The following is a 20,813-nucleotide window of genomic DNA, read 5'->3' as shown; positions in this document are numbered from 1 at the left end:
TTTTTTAAATATAAGTTATTTATTAACAACCCTTTTTATGTTTTGAAAATGGAAATGACATAGGGAAAGTTAATAATAAATTGGTTGTATATGTCCTGCACTTTGTCAGCTCAGTAGTGTCAGTATACTAGTATACTGTCTACTGCCATCAAGTTGACAAAAATTGTATAAAGTTTAATTTATAAAATTTATATTTATTTTGATAATTGAAAATGTTTAAAAGAAGACTGAAAGCTCTTGGTTACGTGGAATGGGACAAAGTTAATGTAAATGGTTCGTTTCTCGGATAGTTACATATGTTCACATGACATGTTAATACTAAACTAGAATAAAATTGTATTTGTTATTTATTATTATTAATATAATTGTATATAAAAATTTTTTGAAATTTTCATATTTAGTAAATGTTTCAAGTTATTTTTCTAATAAAGTTACTTAATCATTGTTATAGGTTAAAACGACCGGCAACGTTTATCAAACATTTCATTTTATGTTTTAGATATGGTTTTAAAATTCGCAATGATGTAGTTTTTTATGTTATATTAAAAAATTCTATTACTTTAATTTGTAAAATTGTAATTTTTATCGTTCGTTGTGTGTCCTAAGTTAACCTATAAATTTGTATATTGTATATTATCATTAAATACTGAATTATAAATTTGTCCAACTTTTTGTATAATAAATGTGAATAAAAGATATTATAATTTAAAATAAGGCATCTTAAATTCTATATAACTACATGTCAGTTTGAATAGTGATTACTAACTTATAATAAAAAAATGTTACAGATCCACAACATTTTCGTAAAGTAGTCATTTGGTTGGAAGATCAAAAAATACGTCAGTATTCTATAGAGGATAGAAAACCTTTGCGTAACTTACAGAGTGAAAGCTGGCCTAAAATTTTTGCCAAATACTGTGAGGATGTTAAATCTCCAATTTTAAATAAGCCCTTGGATCAGCTTGAATGGTTGGTTGGATATGCAATCTGGTTAGAGGCAGAAAATAATGGTAAATAATTACAAATAAAATTTAAATAAGAGTATAATTATTTTATATAAAAGTAAATTGTGAATTTCATTTTAGTTGAAGAATACTCACAAAATGTGAAAGAAATGAAACTGAAAATGAAAGAAGAAGCAAAGGTACCTCAGCTCAGGTCAAAGAATCCACTTGACAACCTAGATTGTAAGTATTATATGTATACAATTCAAAGTTCATTTTACAAATTGCTAGAATTATTAATTTTAATTATTTTATACCTATTAGTTTACAGCAATGAATTCAAAGCTGGAACATATGCACTGGCAAAGTTACTTCGAATTCCGCGACATCCAAATCACTTGGTTACATTAAAAGCTTGTAGTAAACTAGTACAAAAGAGATTAAATTCTGAATGTTTGCGAAATCCAAATTCGAAAATTATACGAGGTAAACCGTTTCCAATAATGGACATTAACGCCGGTTTCCAATTGAATAAACCAACATTGGAGAATGCTACAAAGATTCTTGCTCTTCTTTACATTCAAGACATTAGGAATCTTCAAACAAAGATTAACGAGGCGATCGTCCGTGTACAGAGCATCACAGCTAATCCTAAAACAGATACTAAATTAGGAAAAGTTGGAAAATAAGTGGAAAATAATTGTTTGCCACATACCATGTTCCCAGAATTGTTTTTTGAAAAATATATTAGAGCATTCAAATAAGGATTAAATTCATAAACCTTCAAAATGTTCTACGAATTTGAATAATTTATTAATTCGTTTATTAGTCAATTAAGATTTGTAAATAATTTAAAGATTATATTGCTTAAACATTTCAATATTGAAGCAAAAAATATAGTTGTGTATTTTTCAATGTTTATAATTTACAATAAATTATAACAAAGATAAAATTTTCAAGGTTTTTTTCTCGTAATTAGTCAACCTGTTAATAATTGAATTAGACAAAAAATAATACTTTAAAACTAAATTGATTGTATATTTATTAGATAAATATACAAATTTATTTATAAATTCCTGAATAATTAAAATTATCATTGCAGTCATTACAATTTTAATTGTTTTTAAATATAAATAGAAACTGTATATATGAGAGATAGGAAACTTTGCATTTAATATATGTATAATTATTGTTGAGTTGTCGAAGCGGATAAACATATAAACTTTTAATAACGATAATAAACATTGTCTTATAAAGTTATTTTATACCTAGCAACTGATTATGTTATTTAATAAGTTGAATTTACGTTTCAATAAAAACTAAGCTTTATCTATTAAGGCACTCTTCTTTGAGGCTGCCTTTTAACGTTTTTTTATAATCTTCACGCAAGTTTGGCAGATAATGTTGCTGATAGTTAGTCAAATCGCTATAAGATTAAAACCATGTTTTTACAATGTAAATATTATATTATTCAAAGGGTGAAGTTTCATAGATACCATTATAATATATTATACATTTGGTATAAAAAGTAAAATCATTACATGTATGTTATACCTTAGTTAAATGGATACATACAATTATTTTTTAGACTACTGAAAATAATGAAATTTGATTTCACAAAAAATTAAATTTTATTTCTATTTTTGATTTTAAGGTTCATTTTTCTTTTTGTAATAGGGTACTTACTTCTTTAAACAAAAATACAAATATTAATTTAAAGTGAACTGAATAAATAGGTGATTCTAAAAATAGATAAAAGTTATTTTTAAAACCTTAAACAATAAAATAACAAAATGTAATTCTTCTTTTAAATTAAATAATTAAAGAAATAGAGCATATATTTGAATTAGATATAATACTATATAAATATGGAATAATTTATAATTTCAATACTACACATACTTTAAGTATTTGCTATACTAAAAAAATCCAAGAAATTGAGAGAAAATATTTATATAACAAAAAAGGTAGACACTGTTACTATACGTACTTGTTAAAAAAGTATAAAATATGTAAATTGCTGGTTACATTGATATGTCAGCTATATTGTATGTACATTAACTTCAATATTAAGTATAATAAAAGTATAGAATAAGAATAAGTACAGGATATATTTGTGAATTTTATAACTATAATTACTTTTATATTACTTGCTTCTAATCAAATTTACTATGGTATTAAAGTAAAATTCAATAAATGCTAATCTTCTACAATTATTTTATAGGATTTTTAACAATTTCTTATAATAACAGATTATTATTTTATTAATTAGACTATGATTTAAAATTTAAAATGATTAGCTTTTATTGATAAAACCATTATCCTTGTGCAAGCACAACCTTTAGAACCCTTCCTATTTGCTTTATCATTAAAAAGTAGTACTTTCAGTAACATGCTTTAAACCAAACTTAAAACAAAAATAACAAAAATAATTTAAGTCTCCCTAATTTTTAAAGGTTTCATCAAACCCTGTAAAAATAACTTAAAATGATAATGTAATGTATATCACCTGTAGATCTATAGAATTTCTAGAAGTACATAATAAAATCTCTAAGAGTTTATGTGAACAGAGTATTTTAAGGTGAGGAAATAGAAAGGTGAAGTTACAAGGTAAGTCATGACTTTTCAATATGCTAATTGAGTAGCATTAAACTGTTTTTTAAGCAGAAGATCGAAATCTCTAAAAGATATAATTATTTCTCTATGTTTGTGCGGTTAAAGAACGTACCTTGCAACGTTTATAAAAATTTGTGTGAAGATTTTATGAAAGTCTACACCTATCTCTATTTTCAGAAGGAACAGTTTCGACAGTTCGTCGCCTAGCAGTATCTTCTTCTTGTAGGGAAGCCTGGAGAGCTCTAGCGAGTGCTTCGTCTTCGCTCATACTACCCTGATAGGTTTTAAATATTTCACCATTTCTTCTATTTACTTTCACATTGTTATCGAGCGCATCCAATCTTTTTCTTCGAGTAGCTTCTTCTTGGCCTACACACGCGTGATCCGTCGGATGTCTATGTTTAAGACAGAAATTTTTACCGCAATCGGAACAACGTATTTGAACAATTTCTTTAATTTTGCAACCCTTAGATGAACATCTGGAATAAAACAATATTAAAATAATAATATTCAAACTAAGAAATATAGAAATACATGGATGAAAATAGTGTTTTACCTATTGGAGAAAATTTTTTGCCTAGGTTTTCTTAAATCCGATTGGCATTCATTATCCATATGTTGCCCCACTGCTATATCCGGAGGATCCCCACGTTTTGTAGGTACTGGTGTATTGCAAAGAGGACATACTGGAACCTGTATATCTTTTTTATAAGCACTTGGACAGCTATGGTCAGTGTATGACATATGTTCTGCACAAAATATTCCTGAACATGCATCACATTTTACAGGTAAAAAGTCCAATCGATTGCAGCTCTTTTCAGAGCAGTGTTCACCTAAGTTTGGGAATTCCATTTTTGACAAGAGCAATCTAAAACGAAAGAAAATATGTTAACATTCTGAAAAACTATAAGTTTAAACTCTAACCTATATTTATATTACAAATATCACACAGGAAAGATTAAAAATAGAAAACATAAAGAAATGCATAGTAATGCAACTACATACCTTGAGTCACGTTGAAGCAAATTTATTAAAATGTGTCTGGCAAATGAAAATTAACATTTCATTTATACCATGTATCACTGTAAAACAAACGCTCTGCTGAATCATTTGATGTTTTTATTGCATTATTAAAGTTCACAAAGTCTATGAAAAAGATTTGTATTTCAAATAGTATGTTCCTCTTCTAAGATTTAAAAGTACACTTTGAATTGGCACGAATGACTGACTTGTAAAATTTCAGGCGAATATAAAACTAGCAAACTTACGAAACGGACGGAATAATCGCGTCATTTAGAGAATAACGCAAATTAATCATGACATTGCTTTCAAGTATGTCGAAAGTGGCGACCCTAATCGTTCAAGTTAGATACTATACTTAAAAAAAATGACGCAATTATATTTGACTTATTTTAGCTTTATGATTGTACTAAAAATTATATTAATATTCAATTAACATTAAATGAGTGCTTTGAATTTTAGAATTGTGCGAGAATCCAAAAATATCTGGTCGGGACGAATTTTTGAAATTTTGAAAACTTGACCCGAATATTAAGTCCTCGAAATTGTCGAATTCTCGCACACCTCTAACCTCATTTATCCGCAGAAATAATAGAGATAATGGACAGTAGGTTATAAAGAGGTATATATCATATTAGTAAGAAATGTTAATCATCAATAGGAAATAAATATTTCTCGTGTTTTCAGCCTTTGTTACAAAATGAATTGAATCTTCCCGGGTAGTGAGGGGATTACTGTTCAATATCCACGTTTCAGAAACTTGAAATAAATGGAACACGGAACGCGCTCTTGGCGATTTACAATCATAAACTTGAGTTTGCTTTGTACTTATCACTGGAGCATGGTTTTATTATGATTTTTGAGCGCCAGGTGGCTGCGTTTTTGTTGTCCGTTTGTCGAAGAGAGTACAGGTCTCAGCGCCATTACATCGATAAATGTCATTGTGTTCGCGCGTCCTACTTAATTGATTTTCCAAGCGATAAATAAATTTAGAAATAGAAAATTCATCGATATGTCGGCCAAACGAAAAAGTCTGACGACTAAAAAAGGCCGTGGAAAAACGAGAAAAGTTGAATACGACGAAGAGGACATTTCCAGTGAACACGATTCAGATGTTGATGACGCCGAGACCGGCTCGAATGCCGACGGTGAGGACGCTGCCGAAGATGATCTTACCGATGTCTCCACTATCCCGGAATTGCCGCCACCTGAGGTGATATTATTTTCATCTTTTTCACATGCTTATTTATCCCAGGTAGAGGGTATATTGATGTCTGAAGGGATGAAAAAGCAACGTTGGTATTTACGACGCTGATGGGCCTCTCAGCCATGCATTTCCTACGCTGGTAATAGTCATTTCAGAAGAGGGAAGATTGTGTACCGTTATTTCAGTAATTAATATACTCTGTAATTGCAAAACAGTATTATGAAATTCATGCATATGTTTTAAGTCTTTCTGTATAACTTGCTTAACAAGATAGTACATTAATGCGTAACTGTTTAGATTTGCTAGATTGTATAGTAATGAGATTAATTTTATTTAAAAAACAATTTGAAATTATTTGCCTTTGGTAAAATTAGAAGATGTATATACTATTCAAATATTTAATAAAAGATGATATTTTTAATAAAAATTTCTTGTTTTTTTCATTCAACAATTTGTTCATGAACATTTATTATAGGGAGGATGGGGGAAGCCTGGAACATTGCTCATGTGCGGCCTCACGAATTGGGATATGGCAGGTCGTAAAGCTCCGCCAAAAGGAGTAAAAGTAAATGTCGGACGTAGTTTGTGGACTCCACATACGTTTAAAAATTTAAATGGCTCTCGTGTCAGATTAGTTGCCTCTGGCCCAGCTGCTTCACATAGTATTATTGTTACAGAAGATAACAGATGCTTAGCTTTCGGTAGAAATGATAAAGGTAAATGAATAAAAGGTAAACAAGACTTATCCTTATAATTAAATGTTGTGATGTAAGTAAATGTTGAAATATATTAAGAACTTAAAGATTTGTTAAGCCGTGTTGTATGTAGTAGCAAATTTTTAACTTAATATTAATCGCATAGAAGGATAATGATTCATATTTAAATTCTTATACGATAATGTTTAAAGGTCAACTAGGTGTTGGTGATACGAAACGTCGAGACGAACCAACCGAAGTGACATCGTTAAAGGGGCATACGGTTATAGCAGCATCATGTGGTCGTAATCACACTTTATTTTTAACCAGTCGTGGTATAGTTTTTGCTGCTGGAGACAATAAATTAGGTCAATGCGGGGTTGGAAAATCCGATGCCTGCATTGTATCTGCTACTAAAGTAAAATACTCTGGTCCTCCTATAGTTAAAGTAGGATGCGGGGCAGAATTTTCAATGATTTTGGATATTAAAGGTGGTCTACACTCGTTCGGAAGTCCAGAATATGGAGCACTCGGCCACAATACCGATGGAAAATATTTCATAACGAACACAAAGATGGCGTTTCATTTTGAGAAAGTGCCTAAGAGAATTGTTTTATACGTTGAAAGAGCTAAGGACGGCCACGTTACGCCTTTGGATCGTGTCGAGATTACAGATTTCAGTTGTGGACACTATCACACCGTTGCGATCGACAGTAAAAATCGTGCATTCTCCTGGGGATTCGGTGGTATCGGCCGTTTGGGTCATAACGAGCAACGAGACGAATTAGTGCCTCGTTTAATTAAGTTCTTAGAGCCACCTAATCGAGGCGTAAGAGCTGTACATTGTGGTAGTACTTACAGTATTGCCATTAACGTTCATGGATCAGCCTTAATGTTTGGACAAACGAAACGTACAGGAGAAGCGAATATGTATCCGAAACCAATTCAGGATTTGTCTGGTTGGGAAATAAGATGCGTTGGATGTTCCCAAACTAGTGTAGTAGTTGCAGCTGATGATTCGGTTATCGCTTGGGGTGCTAGTCCTACATTTGGTGAATTGGTAAATAATTTTATACAACATGAATATTTTGTTAAGTTCCTGAAATAATAGTCTCTTGTATCAACAGGGTTTTGGTGAAATGCGTAAGTCTTCGACTACCCCTATGGAAGTGAAAGCATTGGAAGGTTTGTATATTACTGCTGTTACCTGTGGTCTATCTCATACACTTATGATTTGCCGAGACGAATCTGAGGAAGAAAAAGTTAAGATTAACAAACTTCAAGTATATTCTGTTTAAGTTACTTGATTTTGCATTTAACTCGCATAAAATTTAAATGCTACCGAATTATCGCATAAGCGTACTCAGATACTTTTTCTGTATTTGTCGTAATTATTACTATACTGAAAGGTTAGATTATAAAAACAAAGATACATCACCAGTTTGATGAATAAGTTAGACAAGTATAAGAAAGGATTAAGAGATCTGAATGGTTTATTAATAGACTGTGAAAAACGTCCATATAAAGTATAGACTTAATTACTCTCTTTGTACTTCCAATTTTACTTAATGTATGAAAGAAAGTTTACCATAATAGGGAACCCCATTCTGTTAATAGCTCAGGATATAGACCAAACGAATAGATGCAAAAATATATTTTGATACGTTGCTGTTTTATTAAAGTACTCTCTGTGTCTTTGACAAAAAGAAAAAAAAAAGAAACAAACATAGTTGATATCTATGAAAGAAGAGTACTAGAAGCTGGAAAAGAATATGGAATTTATCAAATACTGCCTTTAATTTTATTATTAATTTTCACTCTATTATGTGCGAAATAATCTATATCATTGATTCATTACAGTAGTACCTGAATCATTACATCTGCAGAAATCATTTTTATATTCTATGTACAGAAACGGTTTAGAAGCAGTTATAAAAAGAAAAAAAAGAACAGATCTTATGCTTCAATGATTGATGTGTTTTTTATAATAAACATATAGAGACTAATGACACGAATAGTTTATAAACTCATTATATCTTTGTTTTTGAAACTTTGTTATTCTAGTTTACCGTAAGAAAGAATATTTCATGAAAATTAGTATTATTTATCATATTTTTAATTAAAATAAACATTTCATAGCTGTAACAAAATAATTTCGGTAAAACAAACGCATTGTTCATTATTGTATTATATAAGTACTGATCGAAAACTCATCACGAATTTAAATGTGGTTTGGGCAACATATGCTATCAGACTCATGTATACGCATTATATTTAAGACTATTCACACCTCAGTAGGAAATATAATCGAAATTTTATATAACATTTTATTTTAGAATTAATATAACAAAAATATTTATGAAATTAACAATACTGTCATTTTTAAGAAGAACTGTAATTAGAATCACTGCCATTTGACATTCTTTTTCATATGATACAATAAATTGAATGATTGTTTATTCTATTCTGTTCAATGCAATACTCTTGTAAAATGATTGCACTGTTTTAGTAAACTTAAAATAAATGTGTAAGACAATTTATAAAATAAATGAATTTTTAAAATAATTTTATATTAAATACTGTACTGTAATAATTTTTATTAAACACTGATGTTTGATACGTTGATTTTACAAGAACTACACATTTCAGGAAATTCACAAGTTTCATATTTCTTTAATGACTTTCTTAGATATTTCTCAAACTGTTTAGGATCTTTGCAAACAGTATTTTTTATACTTTTCTCATTCAGATTTCTAATTAATTCTTCTTCTTCTAAACGTTTATTTTCCTATTTGAATATAACAATACTTTATAACAATATATCATTAAATATTGTATCATCTTTTTAGGAAATAAAGCGTTATTTTTTAAGTATTCAGAAGTATTATGAATAATGCTTACTGTAAGTTTCCGGTCCATTTCTATGGTAGCTAATGCAATTAATTGTTGAAGAGCATTCTTCTCAGTCTCGCTAACATTATGTGCCCAACGTAATAATTGATATGCAGTATAATGTAATGGATCTGTTGGTTTAAATTCTAAAGTTTTAGCCATTGCCCATGATAATGGAACCATGATATTTTGTCTGTATTTATAAATCACAGGATAAGAGTGATATTGAAAACACAGTCATGTAAGAAATTATGTTACTTTACCTTAAATAATCATTTCGTTGTGCAGTTAATTCAGCTACTGTTTTATTTTCGGCTAGAAGATGACATAGACAAGCGTATTGTTGAAAATAATTTGATGTATCTGTAGAACTAGAAGTACTTTTCAAATCAGTCGTTTTACAAGTGTCTTGTAATTTTTCTAAACTGCTAGTACTTGATTCCATAACAGTTAATTTATAATCACATACTACCTCCTACATATATATAAATGTTTTATAAAAGCGAATAAAAGAAGTTAATATTAATTATGTTCAAACCTCCATATTTGATAACTGTTCTTTCATTTCATCAAATCCTATATCAATTAACATTTGTTCAGTTTCTTCAGCGATCCCATACTTTTTTACCAGTTGTATAACGTCTTTTGCTATTCCAATATGTTTCAAAAACTGTATTATTTCTGGAGATGTCAAATTAATAACAGAATGCCAGTTTAAAATTCCAGGAACATCGACACCACTTAATGTTAACTGATGAAGAATATTTAAATTTTGAAACATTATTCCATGTACAATAATATTCCAACATTCTGATTCTGTAAAACCCATAGGTTTTAGATTTAAAATCAATTCATCGTTAAATTTCTTTGACCACATGTCTTTGAATTCCAATATATATGATACCACATTGAAATCTTTAAAACAATTAAGTTCACAACAGTTCAGGCTAATAAGTCCAAGTTTCATTGCTTTCAGGATGCTATACGTAGACATTCCTAAAAATTAATTTGTCTTTAATTTATTATACAGAGTAATTCTAAGCAAAAATACCATTTTCTTCTAATTTCTTTAAAACAGAAGTGCTATATAAACCACTGGAAATAGTCATCTGTAATCGTTCATTATTGATAGCATCATAAGGAAAGTTTCTGTGTACATGAATACATTGTTTAAGTCTATCTGTAAGAAATGTGAGTAATTTGGTTTTGCTCCATGTTCCATATAATTGAACACCTCTATTTGTCAGAATCAAATCTAAGCTAGATCTATTAAGTGTTTCTCTTGACAATGGTAATGAAGATGATGTAGACGACGATGTTGACGATGGTATTATTGAATCAGTTCTAAATAGAAGAGATATCATACATTTTAAATTTAGCAGATAGACTTGAAATTAATTATAATGTTGATGGTTTTACCCTTCATGTTTTGAATATTTATTAATTTCTTCATGGACTGTTGTAGCAACTTGTTTCATATTGTACAAATAGAATTAATTTTCAAAATGAAATACCTACATGATAAATATGTAATTGTTTAAAGTCAAATATTCTAACAGGCAACTGTTTTCATCATAAAAACACAAATATACACAACGATAAAATCATTCAATATGTAGAAGTATAATTAACGATATGAACGAGCCACAAAAGAATGATCTGATTGCAGAAAAATTTAAATATTTTATTTACAAATGGATACATTAAAATAATTTCAATTGATGGGATCATTTCGTTATTTCACTTCATATTGTTCTTTAACATATAAATATATGTAAGAATAAAACATTAAATTAATAGATATTACATTATGATACATGTATATACGCATTACATTACTAATTGTGCAAATTATTATGAATGATTTAATAATTTAAGAATGAAAAGTCTCCATTTTTGATGTTGCAATTACTTATACAAAACTGAATTTATAGGAGTTGAAGATATCATGTTTGCCTGTTATCGTTCTATCATTATTTATTAATCATTAAATTATGTAGATATGCATAATATATTTACATGAATATAAATTGGTATTACAAATACCTATATAAAATTCAATTATTTAACAAAGAATTAAAAGTTATAAGCAAACTCATATGTATGTATCTTTGATACATGTATGAAACATTTCTTTCCACAACATACACAAAGTATCATTAAACACATCTGTCGTCGAAATTCTCACACTTAGGTATCTAGTTTTCAAATAGAGTTTAGACCACATTTAAGGTATGGCTTCCTTGTAATTATCACCATCTGAATTTTATATTATGATCAGCTAAACCAGACTACAATAGCAATTCGAGTATGGTTCGTGTGGTTGAGAGTCATTTGCTAATTGTATTCCTCTTTGACCTCTGTGTCTTGCTCCTCCCATGCTTCCATTGCCATATGCTTTAAGAAAAGGTTGTCTATCCCAGAGGCCCGGCGTTTGTATTATCTGCAAAGAACATTACTGTGTTACAAATAATCATTTGAAAACAAACAAACAATATACCTTTTGTACAAGCTCTTCAAAACAACATTTAATCCCATCTGCAGTTTTGGCACTGCTCTCAATGTATAGAGTTTGATGCCTTCTTGCAAACTGTAGGCCTTCCTCAGTGCTTACTTCTCTATTTGGTAAATCTATTTTGTTACCTACTACCATTTTAACAATGTCTGTTTTATTGCAGTATGTATTTAATTCGTTAAGCCATGTTTCTAATTTCACAAAAGTAACCCTATCTGTAACATCGTACACCAATATAGCACCTTGACCGTCCCTATAATAACTAGGTGTCAGAGTACGAAAACGTTCTTGTCCAGCAGTGTCCTATAAAAATTGAACATTATTAGCTTGCAAGTAAACTATCAATGTTATTAATAAGATAAAGTAACTAACCCAAATTGCCAATTTCACTGTATTGCCATCTATTGTAACTTGTTTAGTTTTATAGTCCATGCCAACTGTACTTTGCATGTTCTCATAAAATTCATCCTCTGTAAATCTTAGGATTATGCTAATAACAAAGATTATAGTATAAACAAATAAATTCATTTTATATTTTTAGACAAGCAATTTAGTTTTACGTACCTTGATTTTCCAACATTGGATTCCCCTATCATTAACAGCTTCAACACTGTTAATACATCCTGATCCATATCCATCTTTATTATATTATGGGATTCGGTACAAATATTATGTAACTTTTAAATACTCCCTTTATGTCTCTACAGAGAAATTTATTAGTTACACTTTATTCAAAATTCAGTTCTATTAATAATATGGTACTGAATACTTATTGTTTATAAAATTGATCATAAAACATAAACTGCAATAGTACTCTGATCATAATATAAAAACCACAACAAATGAAAATTGTTAAAAATTAAATAAAGGAAGTATGCAATACTTTATTTACATTAAACATCTATAACACATTACTGTAAATCACATTATTATTCAGTTTAGTCATGATGGTAAATATTGAACAATAAAAACAAAAAAAAAACATTTAACAAATTTTATTTACAAAACGATAGAAATTGTTTATACATAAAAAAGGTTAAAATTGATATCGTCATTGTTTAATTTCACTGGAATGATTTTGTAAAGCTTACCTAAAATAAAACGTCATTCAAGTCTACTGAATGATCTCATGCATTTTTGCAATCCATGAAACACAAATTACGATGCACCGATAATCTACAGTGACCTAAGCAATAAAAGAAAAATGTCAAAACAATTATTAGTTATCACAAAATGGTACAGATGTCGTTTCTATTTGTTTTTAAAGAATGTTTATAAAATAAAATTTTTATTGTTAGCTGGTATCATTTAAGGAAGGAAAACAAATATCTGGTGTATCAACTTTAATAGAATATATACAATAATTATAAATAACCCAAATATTGAAGAAAAGTAAAAATAAAAATGTTTATTTGAGGATGTCATTTGACATTTGCTTATCAGGTGTTGAATAACTTCTACACTTACACTTCTCGTATAAAATATATTATTATTCATAACAAATTCATATAACAAGTTAAAAATTGTATTAATAATAAAATTATAGATAAATAAATAGAAAAAGATAGGGCCGTCTGCATTCCTAATCTTAATATCGTAACATGTGCGTTATCATAACTAAGATAATAGTTTTATAAATAAAAATATCAACTATCAAGCATCGTCAATTCCTACAGACAGTACTTCTTGCACGATATAGACTATCCGAACGATCAATCAATACTGGTTTCAATTTTAACTCGGAAAGGTATCGTAACCCAAAAAAAAAGAAGTATGTAACTCATCAAACATGTTATTTGTGCGCAAAATTCAATTACGGTTACACGTTGCAATAACTTACCGACGAGGGAACATTAGAACAGACGAATATGCAAATGCATTTTTGGATATACTCGATATCTAGGATAAAGTAAGTTTTAGGTCTGTATAGTGGTAGGACGATAAAATGAAGAGAAGAAAAAAAGATGGCCGCCGGTGGGCTGCCATGAAGAGGCTGCGTCGCTCGTGCTCGTGGAAATGGGACGTTGGCGACATCCAAGTGTCACCGTCGTGCTCGTCAAGTGTCACAAAGTGTTCACGGAGTGACGTTAAGTGTTTTTGTTTTGTTCGAATAGCGGATTAATTCTCCGAAATGGCATCCGATGGGTAAGAATGAAATTCGCTCGATTCTAGGGAAATGGAAATACAGCGGAGTGTATAGTGGCTATGTTTCGCGGATCGATAGTGAATTTTTTTCCCAGTGACCCGTCCCAGTTTCCTTAGGAGAGAGTCTCGTCATATTTCCACTAAACACTATTGTGTTTCTCTTATTTTCACTACTTATCGTCTAAACTGGGTGGGTCTTGTTTGCTGAAATTCTTTCGTATTTACACTCCGTATACATTGTCGAAGACATGTCCCTCCTTTTCCTCTCCGTCATTCGTTACTTTCGTTTTTTCTTATTCTCTTGTATACAACTATGTAGAATGGATTTCTACTGCCTATTTCAGTCAATTAAACGGATAGCATGACATCAGACGGTTGTTCGTATTGCAGCCAGCATTCCTATCAATTTATGGTTATGGGGGCGGGGGGGGGCGAACACCCATTTATTATGACGAAATTTCGCTTAATTTCAAATGTTCTTTCCCCTTTTGTTTTTCCAATGACGATTTTCTTCTTCAGTTTCCTAAATTTTCCTTGAAATTATTTGTTATATAGAAGCGCTTTCGTCGTGCTTGGTATTGTCGCAGATTTGGCAGAATGCTATTGATTAATTATTTATAACTTACAATTGATCTGTTTTTATTTCTCTTTTAATTTGGAGAAGCTGTCATCTTCAATTTCACATTATTCCACTTTTTATTTAAACATTTCCCTACTAGCTACACATTTTCATTTCATTGCAGTATTTTTAGAATTTTTAATTATAGTAATAAAAAGAAGCAACAAATTTATCGTCCCTGCACCCCACATGCTTTAATGATTTAATATATATATGTAAGGTGCTTTATTAAATTTAAATATCGTTATTTCTTAGCAGTGTTAATTTTAACACTTTTATTGATGTTTTATCTGATTTCTTTTTTAAGCAAACATTCAAGCATAATAAAGCTGTTCAAATAATTCTTGTATATGCCTGAATAATATGTATTTTTGAAGTATAAGGAATTAATTAAATGTATATAATTACAGTAGGATGGAATGGGTGGAAATTATAGAACCTCGTACCAAGGAGCATATGTATGCCAATCTTACAACCGGAGAATGTGTATGGGATCCTCCACCTGGTGTACCAGTGTAAGATACATATATTTATTTAGTAAAAATGTAATAACTTTCTCATAAAGAAGATTAATTACTTATGTAGAATTAGGTTGTCTTTATGATCTAATTAGTTTGGTGAAAGTTATCAGCATATAAGGTATTCTTTCTGTGGTATAGGAAGCATTAATAATCAGTATGATTTCTATTTCAGCACATGTTTTGAATTTAAATGTATATTTTATTTTCTCTTCCTTATTAAAAGTTTTATTAAATATTTCTATTCGTTTAACAGCTTGTCTAATTATACTCACTACTGTGCTTTTAATTACAGGAAAAAGACAGATAACAATCAATGGTGGGAGTTGTTTGATCAAAATACTTCAAGGTTTTATTATTATAATGCAACTTCCCAAAAAACTGTATGGCACCGCCCAAGTGATTGTGACATCATACCTTTAGCAAAGCTTCAGGTGAGTGATTCATTTTGTCTGATAACAGATTTGGCGGAATATGATATGGTGTTCTAGGTATTTATGATACTGTATTAAAAAGTAGGTGGGTCACAAATATTTGATACTACAGATAATCATAAAATCAATTACATTTGCTGAATAAAATATTTCACTTAATAAAGCCATTCCCTCAATCATACACATGAACATAATAAAACAATTTGCAAATTTTTCTGCACTATCACACATTAATGCAGTCACTCTGTAGAATATGTTAGAGGTATAAGTGTGCAGGCTGTCTGCTCTCCTGATGTCTATAAATAGATGTTTGTAGCTAGGAGAAAAAACTCTGGTTTACATTATACCATAGCAGAAGCATGAAAATTACTTAACATTGCAAAATCTAATGGATTTGCACAAATAACTGTATTTACATAATTTATCATACATATTATATAAAATAAAATTTCTACTTTTTAGTAACAGTATCATGTTGGAAGTATAAATACGTTTAACCATATTTATTATAAAAATCTTTCTAATATTTCCAATATATTGAATCCATTGTAGACATTGAAACAAAATACAGAGCCAGCCAGTAGTAGTGGAATAGATAGCCAAAAATCAGGCGAGCCGAGAAGGAAAGAATCCGTATCAACTCAGACGCAAACTCCTTCCATTAGTAGATTAACGCGATTTAATCATCAAGAAAATTCCAATTTATCTTCTTCGTTGGTAAGTTTCACGCTTTAAAAACGTCACGTGTATTGGGGTCATGGAAACATGGTGACAAAACTTTCGTTATAGCAAAGTGGTAATGTAAATAAAACGAGAACATCCAGTGTCGGTGTGGATCTTCAGACATCTCCACCATCACCATCTCCATCTTCGAGACGGCATCACCATCACCATCATCATCATAATAACAGGCATCATAGGCATCACGAAGTGCCAACAGCACGACGTCAGCACAATCATTCCCAGGATTCTGGACGTTCTAGTGATAGTTCTGTTTCTCATAGTCGAACGTCATTGGAGTCGACTGGATATCGGTTATTGGACTCACCGCACCGGCACCATCATCGACCCGGTGGCCAGGTACCGGGTCAAGCACAATCATCGCCCAGGCAACACAGCGGTACATTGGAAGCTAGAGGGCACAAGAGTGGAACGTTGGAAAGTGTAAAAAATCAGAAGTCGGTACCGTTGGGCGAACCGCCACCCTTAGGTTTGTCCCTCTCCACTAGTACTCCTATTTTTAAGAAGAAATCATTTGTTGACACGCAACGCGAAAGTAGGACAGGGAACTTAGAGTTGGAAAAGAATAAAAATGGTAAGAATGTGAGTTAAATTTCATAAGAACATCAGTTTCACAGTACGCTTGCTTGCATATGGGGATAAGATTAAAATAAGTTGATTTAATTATTTTTATCATTTCAATATCACAGGTAGAGAAAGCAGTAGAGGTTCGTACGGTCCTGAACCAAGTACTTCGCCATATCGTGATTCGTTGATGGAATCTAGAATATTTAGACAAGAAATGCCTCCTTACCGTCCGCCGGAAGTTCAATTGAGCCATAGTTACAAATCGCAGGGTGAGAAGTATGGCTCGTTGGTGGAAAGTAGTAATCGTTATCATAGAGATAGAGAAAGAGAGATGCATCATAGAGAGAGAGTAAATAGTTTGGACAAAACAAACACTTCAGCCTTTTATCCAAGTTCCATGCATCCACGTAATATGAATAAGCAAGATAATACCGGTAGTATAGGAAGAAGGCATCACGGATGCTCGGTGTCGCTTTCCGAAGCGAACGTTAGAGATATGTACGGTGCGATGTTAGCCGAAAGAAACGAACCGTCTAAAAGCCTTGTCAGAGGTGCGAGTGTCCTAAGCAATGCATCGAAGCAAAGAAGCATAGAGGTTGTGGAACGAGAAAGAGAACGTGAACGTGAACGTGAACGTGAACGAGAAAAGGAAAGGGAACGTGAACGAGAACGTGAGCGGGAAAGAGAAAGAGAGCGTGAACGCGAAAGAGAAAGAGAGCGTGAACGAGAACGTGACAGAGAAAAAGAATACAGAAGAAATACAGCGTGTAATAATTCCCTGGATTGTAAGTAAACCTCATCTTCAAAAGTTCAACCTGTTTTTCACAATTTACTTTTCTGTTAAGGCGTGTCACAACCACTGGCTCGCAGTTACAGTTTCGTTCAGCAGCAAAAGCAACAGCAGAAATTACAGCAGCTCCATCAACAGCAGCAGCAGCAATCGAGAAGAAGGGACAGGGACGACGATTCCATGCACGAGCGTTATTTAATAAGTCAAAGTCACGAGCAACCTAGACAAAGGCTTAGCAGTAATACTAGTAGTAGCAATAGCAGTAACAGTAGCAGTAATAGTGCCGTAGGAGAGGAAACGGAGGGGCTTACGGAAGGCGATGACAGTAAAAAGAAGAGAAGTAATGGTAATCCGAGTCCACCTCCTTCTCCGTTTTATGGAAATCTGTTATCCGACGCGGATCACTTGCTGCCACTTCAGCATTATATTCTTCAGCAAGCAAAACTCTCAGGTATGCTATTAATAATTCCTTAAACAAATATTCCATGACATTAAAGAGTTCTTTCTTTTTCCCTCAGGTTGTTACAAGTTTGGAGATCCTTTGTTAGTAGAGGAAGGCGACGATTCCTTGGACGAGGAAGGTGGAAGAGGTGAAGGAATCGGTGGTAGAGCTGACGACGATTCTGACGATCAGTTTGCGGATGATGAAGCAGCGAGTAACCAAGGTGACTCTTCTAGTCAGGAGTACCTAGAAGATCATTACGCTGGTTAGTTATTAAATAACCGTGTTATGCATCGTCATACGTTGATGTAACGTATCTGTTATCACAGATTTAGGTAACTACGATACCGCAGGCTTGGCTACGTATTACAACACAGCGGACACGTTGACAAGGCCGCAAGTACGACCGCCGTCGCCGCCCATAATCGCATCGCAAGCGGAAATACGAGAGAGCGTGACAACGGCGAGGCAACCACCGCTTCCAGCACCTACTACTATAACTTCTGTTCCTAGTGTTGGTACCGGCGTTGATAACACCGACATAGACGAGGCGAGACGTGACGACAGCGCGGGTGGCGGTGATATAGAGAAATACGCACAGGACAATCTTAACTTGAATTGCGGAAGGCCGAAGGGGCTGAGATTGTTGTTTCGGAAAAAGTTCAGCGTCCGAGACATTCTTAGCTGGTCTAAAGATCCGATACCGCAGCCGATGCTGGTGGTAGTCGACGGTGAAAAGTTACTGAAACGGGAGGCCTGTAATTTGTTCAGATTGGTGCAAGTGTACATGGGTGATCGGAAGGCGAACGTAGAAATGACGTTGGACAGTGTGGCTATGGATATCGTGAATACCGCATTCTCGAAGCCACCGTTGCGGGACGAATTGTACGTTCAGATTTGCAGACAGACTACGGAGAATCCACGGAAGGAAAGTTTGCGCAGAGGCTGGGAATTGATGGCTGTATGCCTGGCATTCGTGCCGCCCAGCGCCACGTTCGAGCCTTACCTCGAGGGGTACATGAACAGGCATCGTGATTCGAATTTTCAATTCTCCGAGGTAGCCAAATGGCCGATTCATGTACAAGTTAGTCACTACGCAACTGTTGCCTGTCGTCGTTTACAACGAATCGGAGCGCATGGGAAGCGACAGCCCCGCAAGGCTACCATAGAGGATATCGTTCAAGCAAGAGTATGTTCATCGTTTTATCTTCCATCAGACATTCAATTAATCTTAATTCCTTGATTTTATATTTATAGATCCAGATTTTCCGAGCGTCTATGTTCGGAGCTACGCTTTCAGAAGTGATGGCTCTTCAAAGAGACAGATTTCCTAACCGAGAGTTACCATGGATACAAACTACGTTGACCCGTCAAGTGTTGGCACGAGGTGGTATCCTGACTGAGGGTATATTTAGGGTATCCGCTGATGCGGATGAAGTTAGTATTTTAAAGTCGTACTTAGATAGGTTCGATGATGACAATTCGCCAGCTTCGCAAGATGCTCACGCACCTGCTTCTTTATTGAAATTATGGGTTCGAGAGCTTTATGAACCGTTAATACCTGATTCCTTTTATACGGAGTGCGTGTCGATGAGGCACGACGATGTTGAAGCTTCTGCAGTTAACGTTGCCGCGCTTGTAGATCGACTGCCTGATTTGAATCGACGAGTTCTTTGTCATCTAATAAGATTTCTTCAGGTAAATATTTGTATTTTACAAAAAGAGTTTAACCTAAATTTTTTTCACAGGGTGTAAGAGAATTGAAAGAAAATTAGATAAGGCCTCAAGTTTAAAACGAAAGTGAAATCTGAATAATTAAAAAAAATATATATTTATTTCAGATATTTGCTAGGCCAGAGGTGGTAGCCCGTACTAAAATGGATGCGAACAATTTAGCAATGGTTATGGCACCAAATATATTACGGTGTACTTCTCAAGATCCTCGCGTGATCTTGGAAAATGCACGAAAAGAAATGGCTTTTGTTCGTACTCTTATCGAGTCGTTAGAAACTGCTTGGGTCGATGATCTTCACTGACCATTCTATTGCGCGCTAGAAGAAAGAACGCTCTAGACTACTATGCCAAATGAATCAGCTGTATATTCACATGTATTGTTAGTTATTTCACTGTTCTCTATTATCTTTCACTATCTTTCTCTCTCTTTTTTAATCTTTATTTTTATCACAATGCCCCAATGAATGTCTCGTAAATGGTAAATTTAGTGCTAAAGTCTCGTAAAAGTCTTGAAAATCAACCAGTCTCGATTTCCTCGTTTTCCTATTTATTATTTATATATATACGCAGATTATATGTTATAAAAGATAGAGATTATTAGATTATATTATGTACATCGCTATATATTCATATTATATATTTTACCAACCCTTGTTACCGCGTTGATTAAAACGCGGACGGCTTTTTTACTCGATCATTGTTGAATCTCGTGTAAAATAAAAAGGAAAAAAAAAAAATAACAACTCCATGTGTTACCGTGTATAGCTGCACTCCGCGATGATCTTTTTGTATAAGCGACGAATTGACGTGTATAACGTTTTATCGAGGAGTAAACATTGCAAAAGATTAGCAAGCTGTACAAGTGTGTTTCTTTTCCTGCAGCCTTTGAAAACATACCTTTAGTTAAAAAATATATTTTTCACGATAAGAATGG

At 32.5% G+C, this 20,813-nt stretch overlaps 5 protein-coding genes and 1 long non-coding RNA gene across 8 annotated transcripts; 2 read left to right on the top strand and 4 right to left on the bottom strand.

Moving 5' to 3' along the window:
• Positions 1-80: 80 nt before the first annotated feature.
• On the top strand, positions 81-8,946 carry LOC114871532 (protein RCC2 homolog). The gene is made up of 7 exons (XM_029177552.2): positions 81-273; positions 789-1,010; positions 1,086-1,187; positions 5,558-5,793; positions 6,263-6,503; positions 6,695-7,542; positions 7,610-8,946. Exons 1-7 carry the CDS (start codon positions 213-215, stop codon positions 7,778-7,780), a joined length of 1,881 nt encoding a protein of 626 aa, XP_029033385.1. The 5' UTR covers positions 81-212; the 3' UTR covers positions 7,781-8,946.
• LOC114871534 lies at positions 897-1,353 on the bottom strand. The gene is made up of 3 exons (XR_003788587.2): positions 1,262-1,353; positions 1,101-1,180; positions 897-987 (listed from the first exon to the last, which is right to left on the bottom strand). It is a non-coding gene; the product is annotated as an uncharacterized LOC114871534 (long non-coding RNA).
• LOC114871531 (AN1-type zinc finger protein 2A-like) lies at positions 2,658-4,901 on the bottom strand. The gene is made up of 3 exons (XM_029177551.2): positions 4,566-4,901; positions 4,117-4,428; positions 2,658-4,039 (listed from the first exon to the last, which is right to left on the bottom strand). Exons 2-3 carry the CDS (start codon positions 4,410-4,412, stop codon positions 3,706-3,708), a joined length of 630 nt encoding a protein of 209 aa, XP_029033384.1. The 5' UTR covers positions 4,413-4,428; positions 4,566-4,901; the 3' UTR covers positions 2,658-3,705.
• Positions 8,947-9,081: 135 nt separating the features above from the next.
• LOC114871533 lies at positions 9,082-10,455 on the bottom strand. Its single transcript, XM_046289274.1, has 4 exons — positions 9,913-10,455; positions 9,638-9,849; positions 9,384-9,567; positions 9,082-9,270 (listed from the first exon to the last, which is right to left on the bottom strand). The coding sequence occupies exons 1-4, from the start codon at positions 10,366-10,368 to the stop codon at positions 9,082-9,084; spliced, it is 1,041 nt and encodes a 346-aa protein (XP_046145230.1). The 5' UTR covers positions 10,369-10,455.
• An 878-nt stretch (positions 10,456-11,333) lies between these two features.
• On the bottom strand, positions 11,334-13,815 carry LOC114871530 (ras-related protein Rab-18-B). Its single transcript, XM_029177549.2, has 6 exons — positions 13,730-13,815; positions 12,981-13,075; positions 12,454-12,590; positions 12,262-12,379; positions 11,875-12,192; positions 11,334-11,817 (listed from the first exon to the last, which is right to left on the bottom strand). Exons 3-6 carry the CDS (start codon positions 12,525-12,527, stop codon positions 11,656-11,658), a joined length of 672 nt encoding a protein of 223 aa, XP_029033382.1. The 5' UTR covers positions 12,528-12,590; positions 12,981-13,075; positions 13,730-13,815; the 3' UTR covers positions 11,334-11,655.
• A 27-nt stretch (positions 13,816-13,842) lies between these two features.
• LOC114871527 (rho GTPase-activating protein 39) lies at positions 13,843-20,738 on the top strand. Of its 3 annotated transcripts, none has more exons than XM_029177542.2 (11): positions 13,843-14,034; positions 15,064-15,168; positions 15,467-15,605; positions 16,158-16,322; positions 16,395-16,815; positions 17,036-17,698; positions 17,759-18,154; positions 18,222-18,410; positions 18,475-19,334; positions 19,403-19,843; positions 19,987-20,738. In XM_029177542.2, the coding sequence occupies exons 1-11, from the start codon at positions 14,021-14,023 to the stop codon at positions 20,179-20,181; spliced, it is 3,588 nt and encodes a 1,195-aa protein (XP_029033375.2). In that variant the 5' UTR covers positions 13,843-14,020; the 3' UTR covers positions 20,182-20,738. The 3 variants fall into 3 exon arrangements, with proteins under 3 accessions (XP_029033375.2, XP_029033372.2, XP_029033373.2); XM_029177539.2 differs by having other exon boundaries at positions 16,395-16,920; XM_029177540.2 differs by lacking the exon at positions 13,843-14,034 and adding an exon at positions 14,073-14,224 and having other exon boundaries at positions 16,395-16,920.
• The last annotated feature ends 75 nt before the right edge of the window (positions 20,739-20,813 follow it).

Source organism: Osmia bicornis, chromosome 16 (genome assembly GCF_907164935.1).
Source record: "Osmia bicornis bicornis chromosome 16, iOsmBic2.1, whole genome shotgun sequence".
In the NCBI taxonomy this organism is placed as follows: Eukaryota; Metazoa; Arthropoda; class Insecta; order Hymenoptera; family Megachilidae; genus Osmia; species Osmia bicornis.
The sequence above is the reverse complement of the archived record's forward strand: the minus strand, read 5'-3'. Positions and strand labels throughout refer to the sequence as shown.

Bases quoted from the DNA above. Each gene is read 5' to 3' on its own strand.
- LOC114871527 (XM_029177539.2), top strand. The intron at 18,411-18,474 runs GTTAGTTATTAA...CTGTTATCACAG, and splicing joins CCTAGAAGATCATTACGCTG to ATTTAGGTAACTACGATACC. The intron at 19,844-19,986 runs GTAAATATTTGT...TATTTATTTCAG, and splicing joins ATCTAATAAGATTTCTTCAG to ATATTTGCTAGGCCAGAGGT.
- LOC114871531 (XM_029177551.2), bottom strand. From the start codon at position 4,412: ATGGAATTCCCAAACTTAGGTGAACACTGCTCTGAAAAGAGCTGCAAT. The intron at 4,040-4,116 runs GTAAAACACTAT...GTTTTATTCCAG, and splicing joins CAAAAAATTTTCTCCAATAG to ATGTTCATCTAAGGGTTGCA.
- LOC114871530 (XM_029177549.2), bottom strand. From the start codon at position 12,527: ATGGATATGGATCAGGATGTATTAACAGTGTTGAAGCTGTTAATGATA. The intron at 12,380-12,453 runs GTACGTAAAACT...CTTTGTTATTAG, and splicing joins TCCAATGTTGGAAAATCAAG to CATAATCCTAAGATTTACAG. The intron at 12,193-12,261 runs GTTAGTTACTTT...CAATTTTTATAG, and splicing joins CAGTGAAATTGGCAATTTGG to GACACTGCTGGACAAGAACG.
- LOC114871533 (XM_046289274.1), bottom strand. From the start codon at position 10,368: ATGTCTACGTATAGCATCCTGAAAGCAATGAAACTTGGACTTATTAGC. The intron at 9,850-9,912 runs GTTTGAACATAA...ATATATATGTAG, and splicing joins AACAGTTATCAAATATGGAG to GAGGTAGTATGTGATTATAA. The intron at 9,568-9,637 runs GTAAAGTAACAT...TTATAAATACAG, and splicing joins CAACGAAATGATTATTTAAG to ACAAAATATCATGGTTCCAT.
- LOC114871532 (XM_029177552.2), top strand. From the start codon at position 213: ATGTTTAAAAGAAGACTGAAAGCTCTTGGTTACGTGGAATGGGACAAA. The intron at 274-788 runs GTTCGTTTCTCG...AAAATGTTACAG, and splicing joins GGACAAAGTTAATGTAAATG to ATCCACAACATTTTCGTAAA. The intron at 7,543-7,609 runs GTAAATAATTTT...TTGTATCAACAG, and splicing joins GTCCTACATTTGGTGAATTG to GGTTTTGGTGAAATGCGTAA.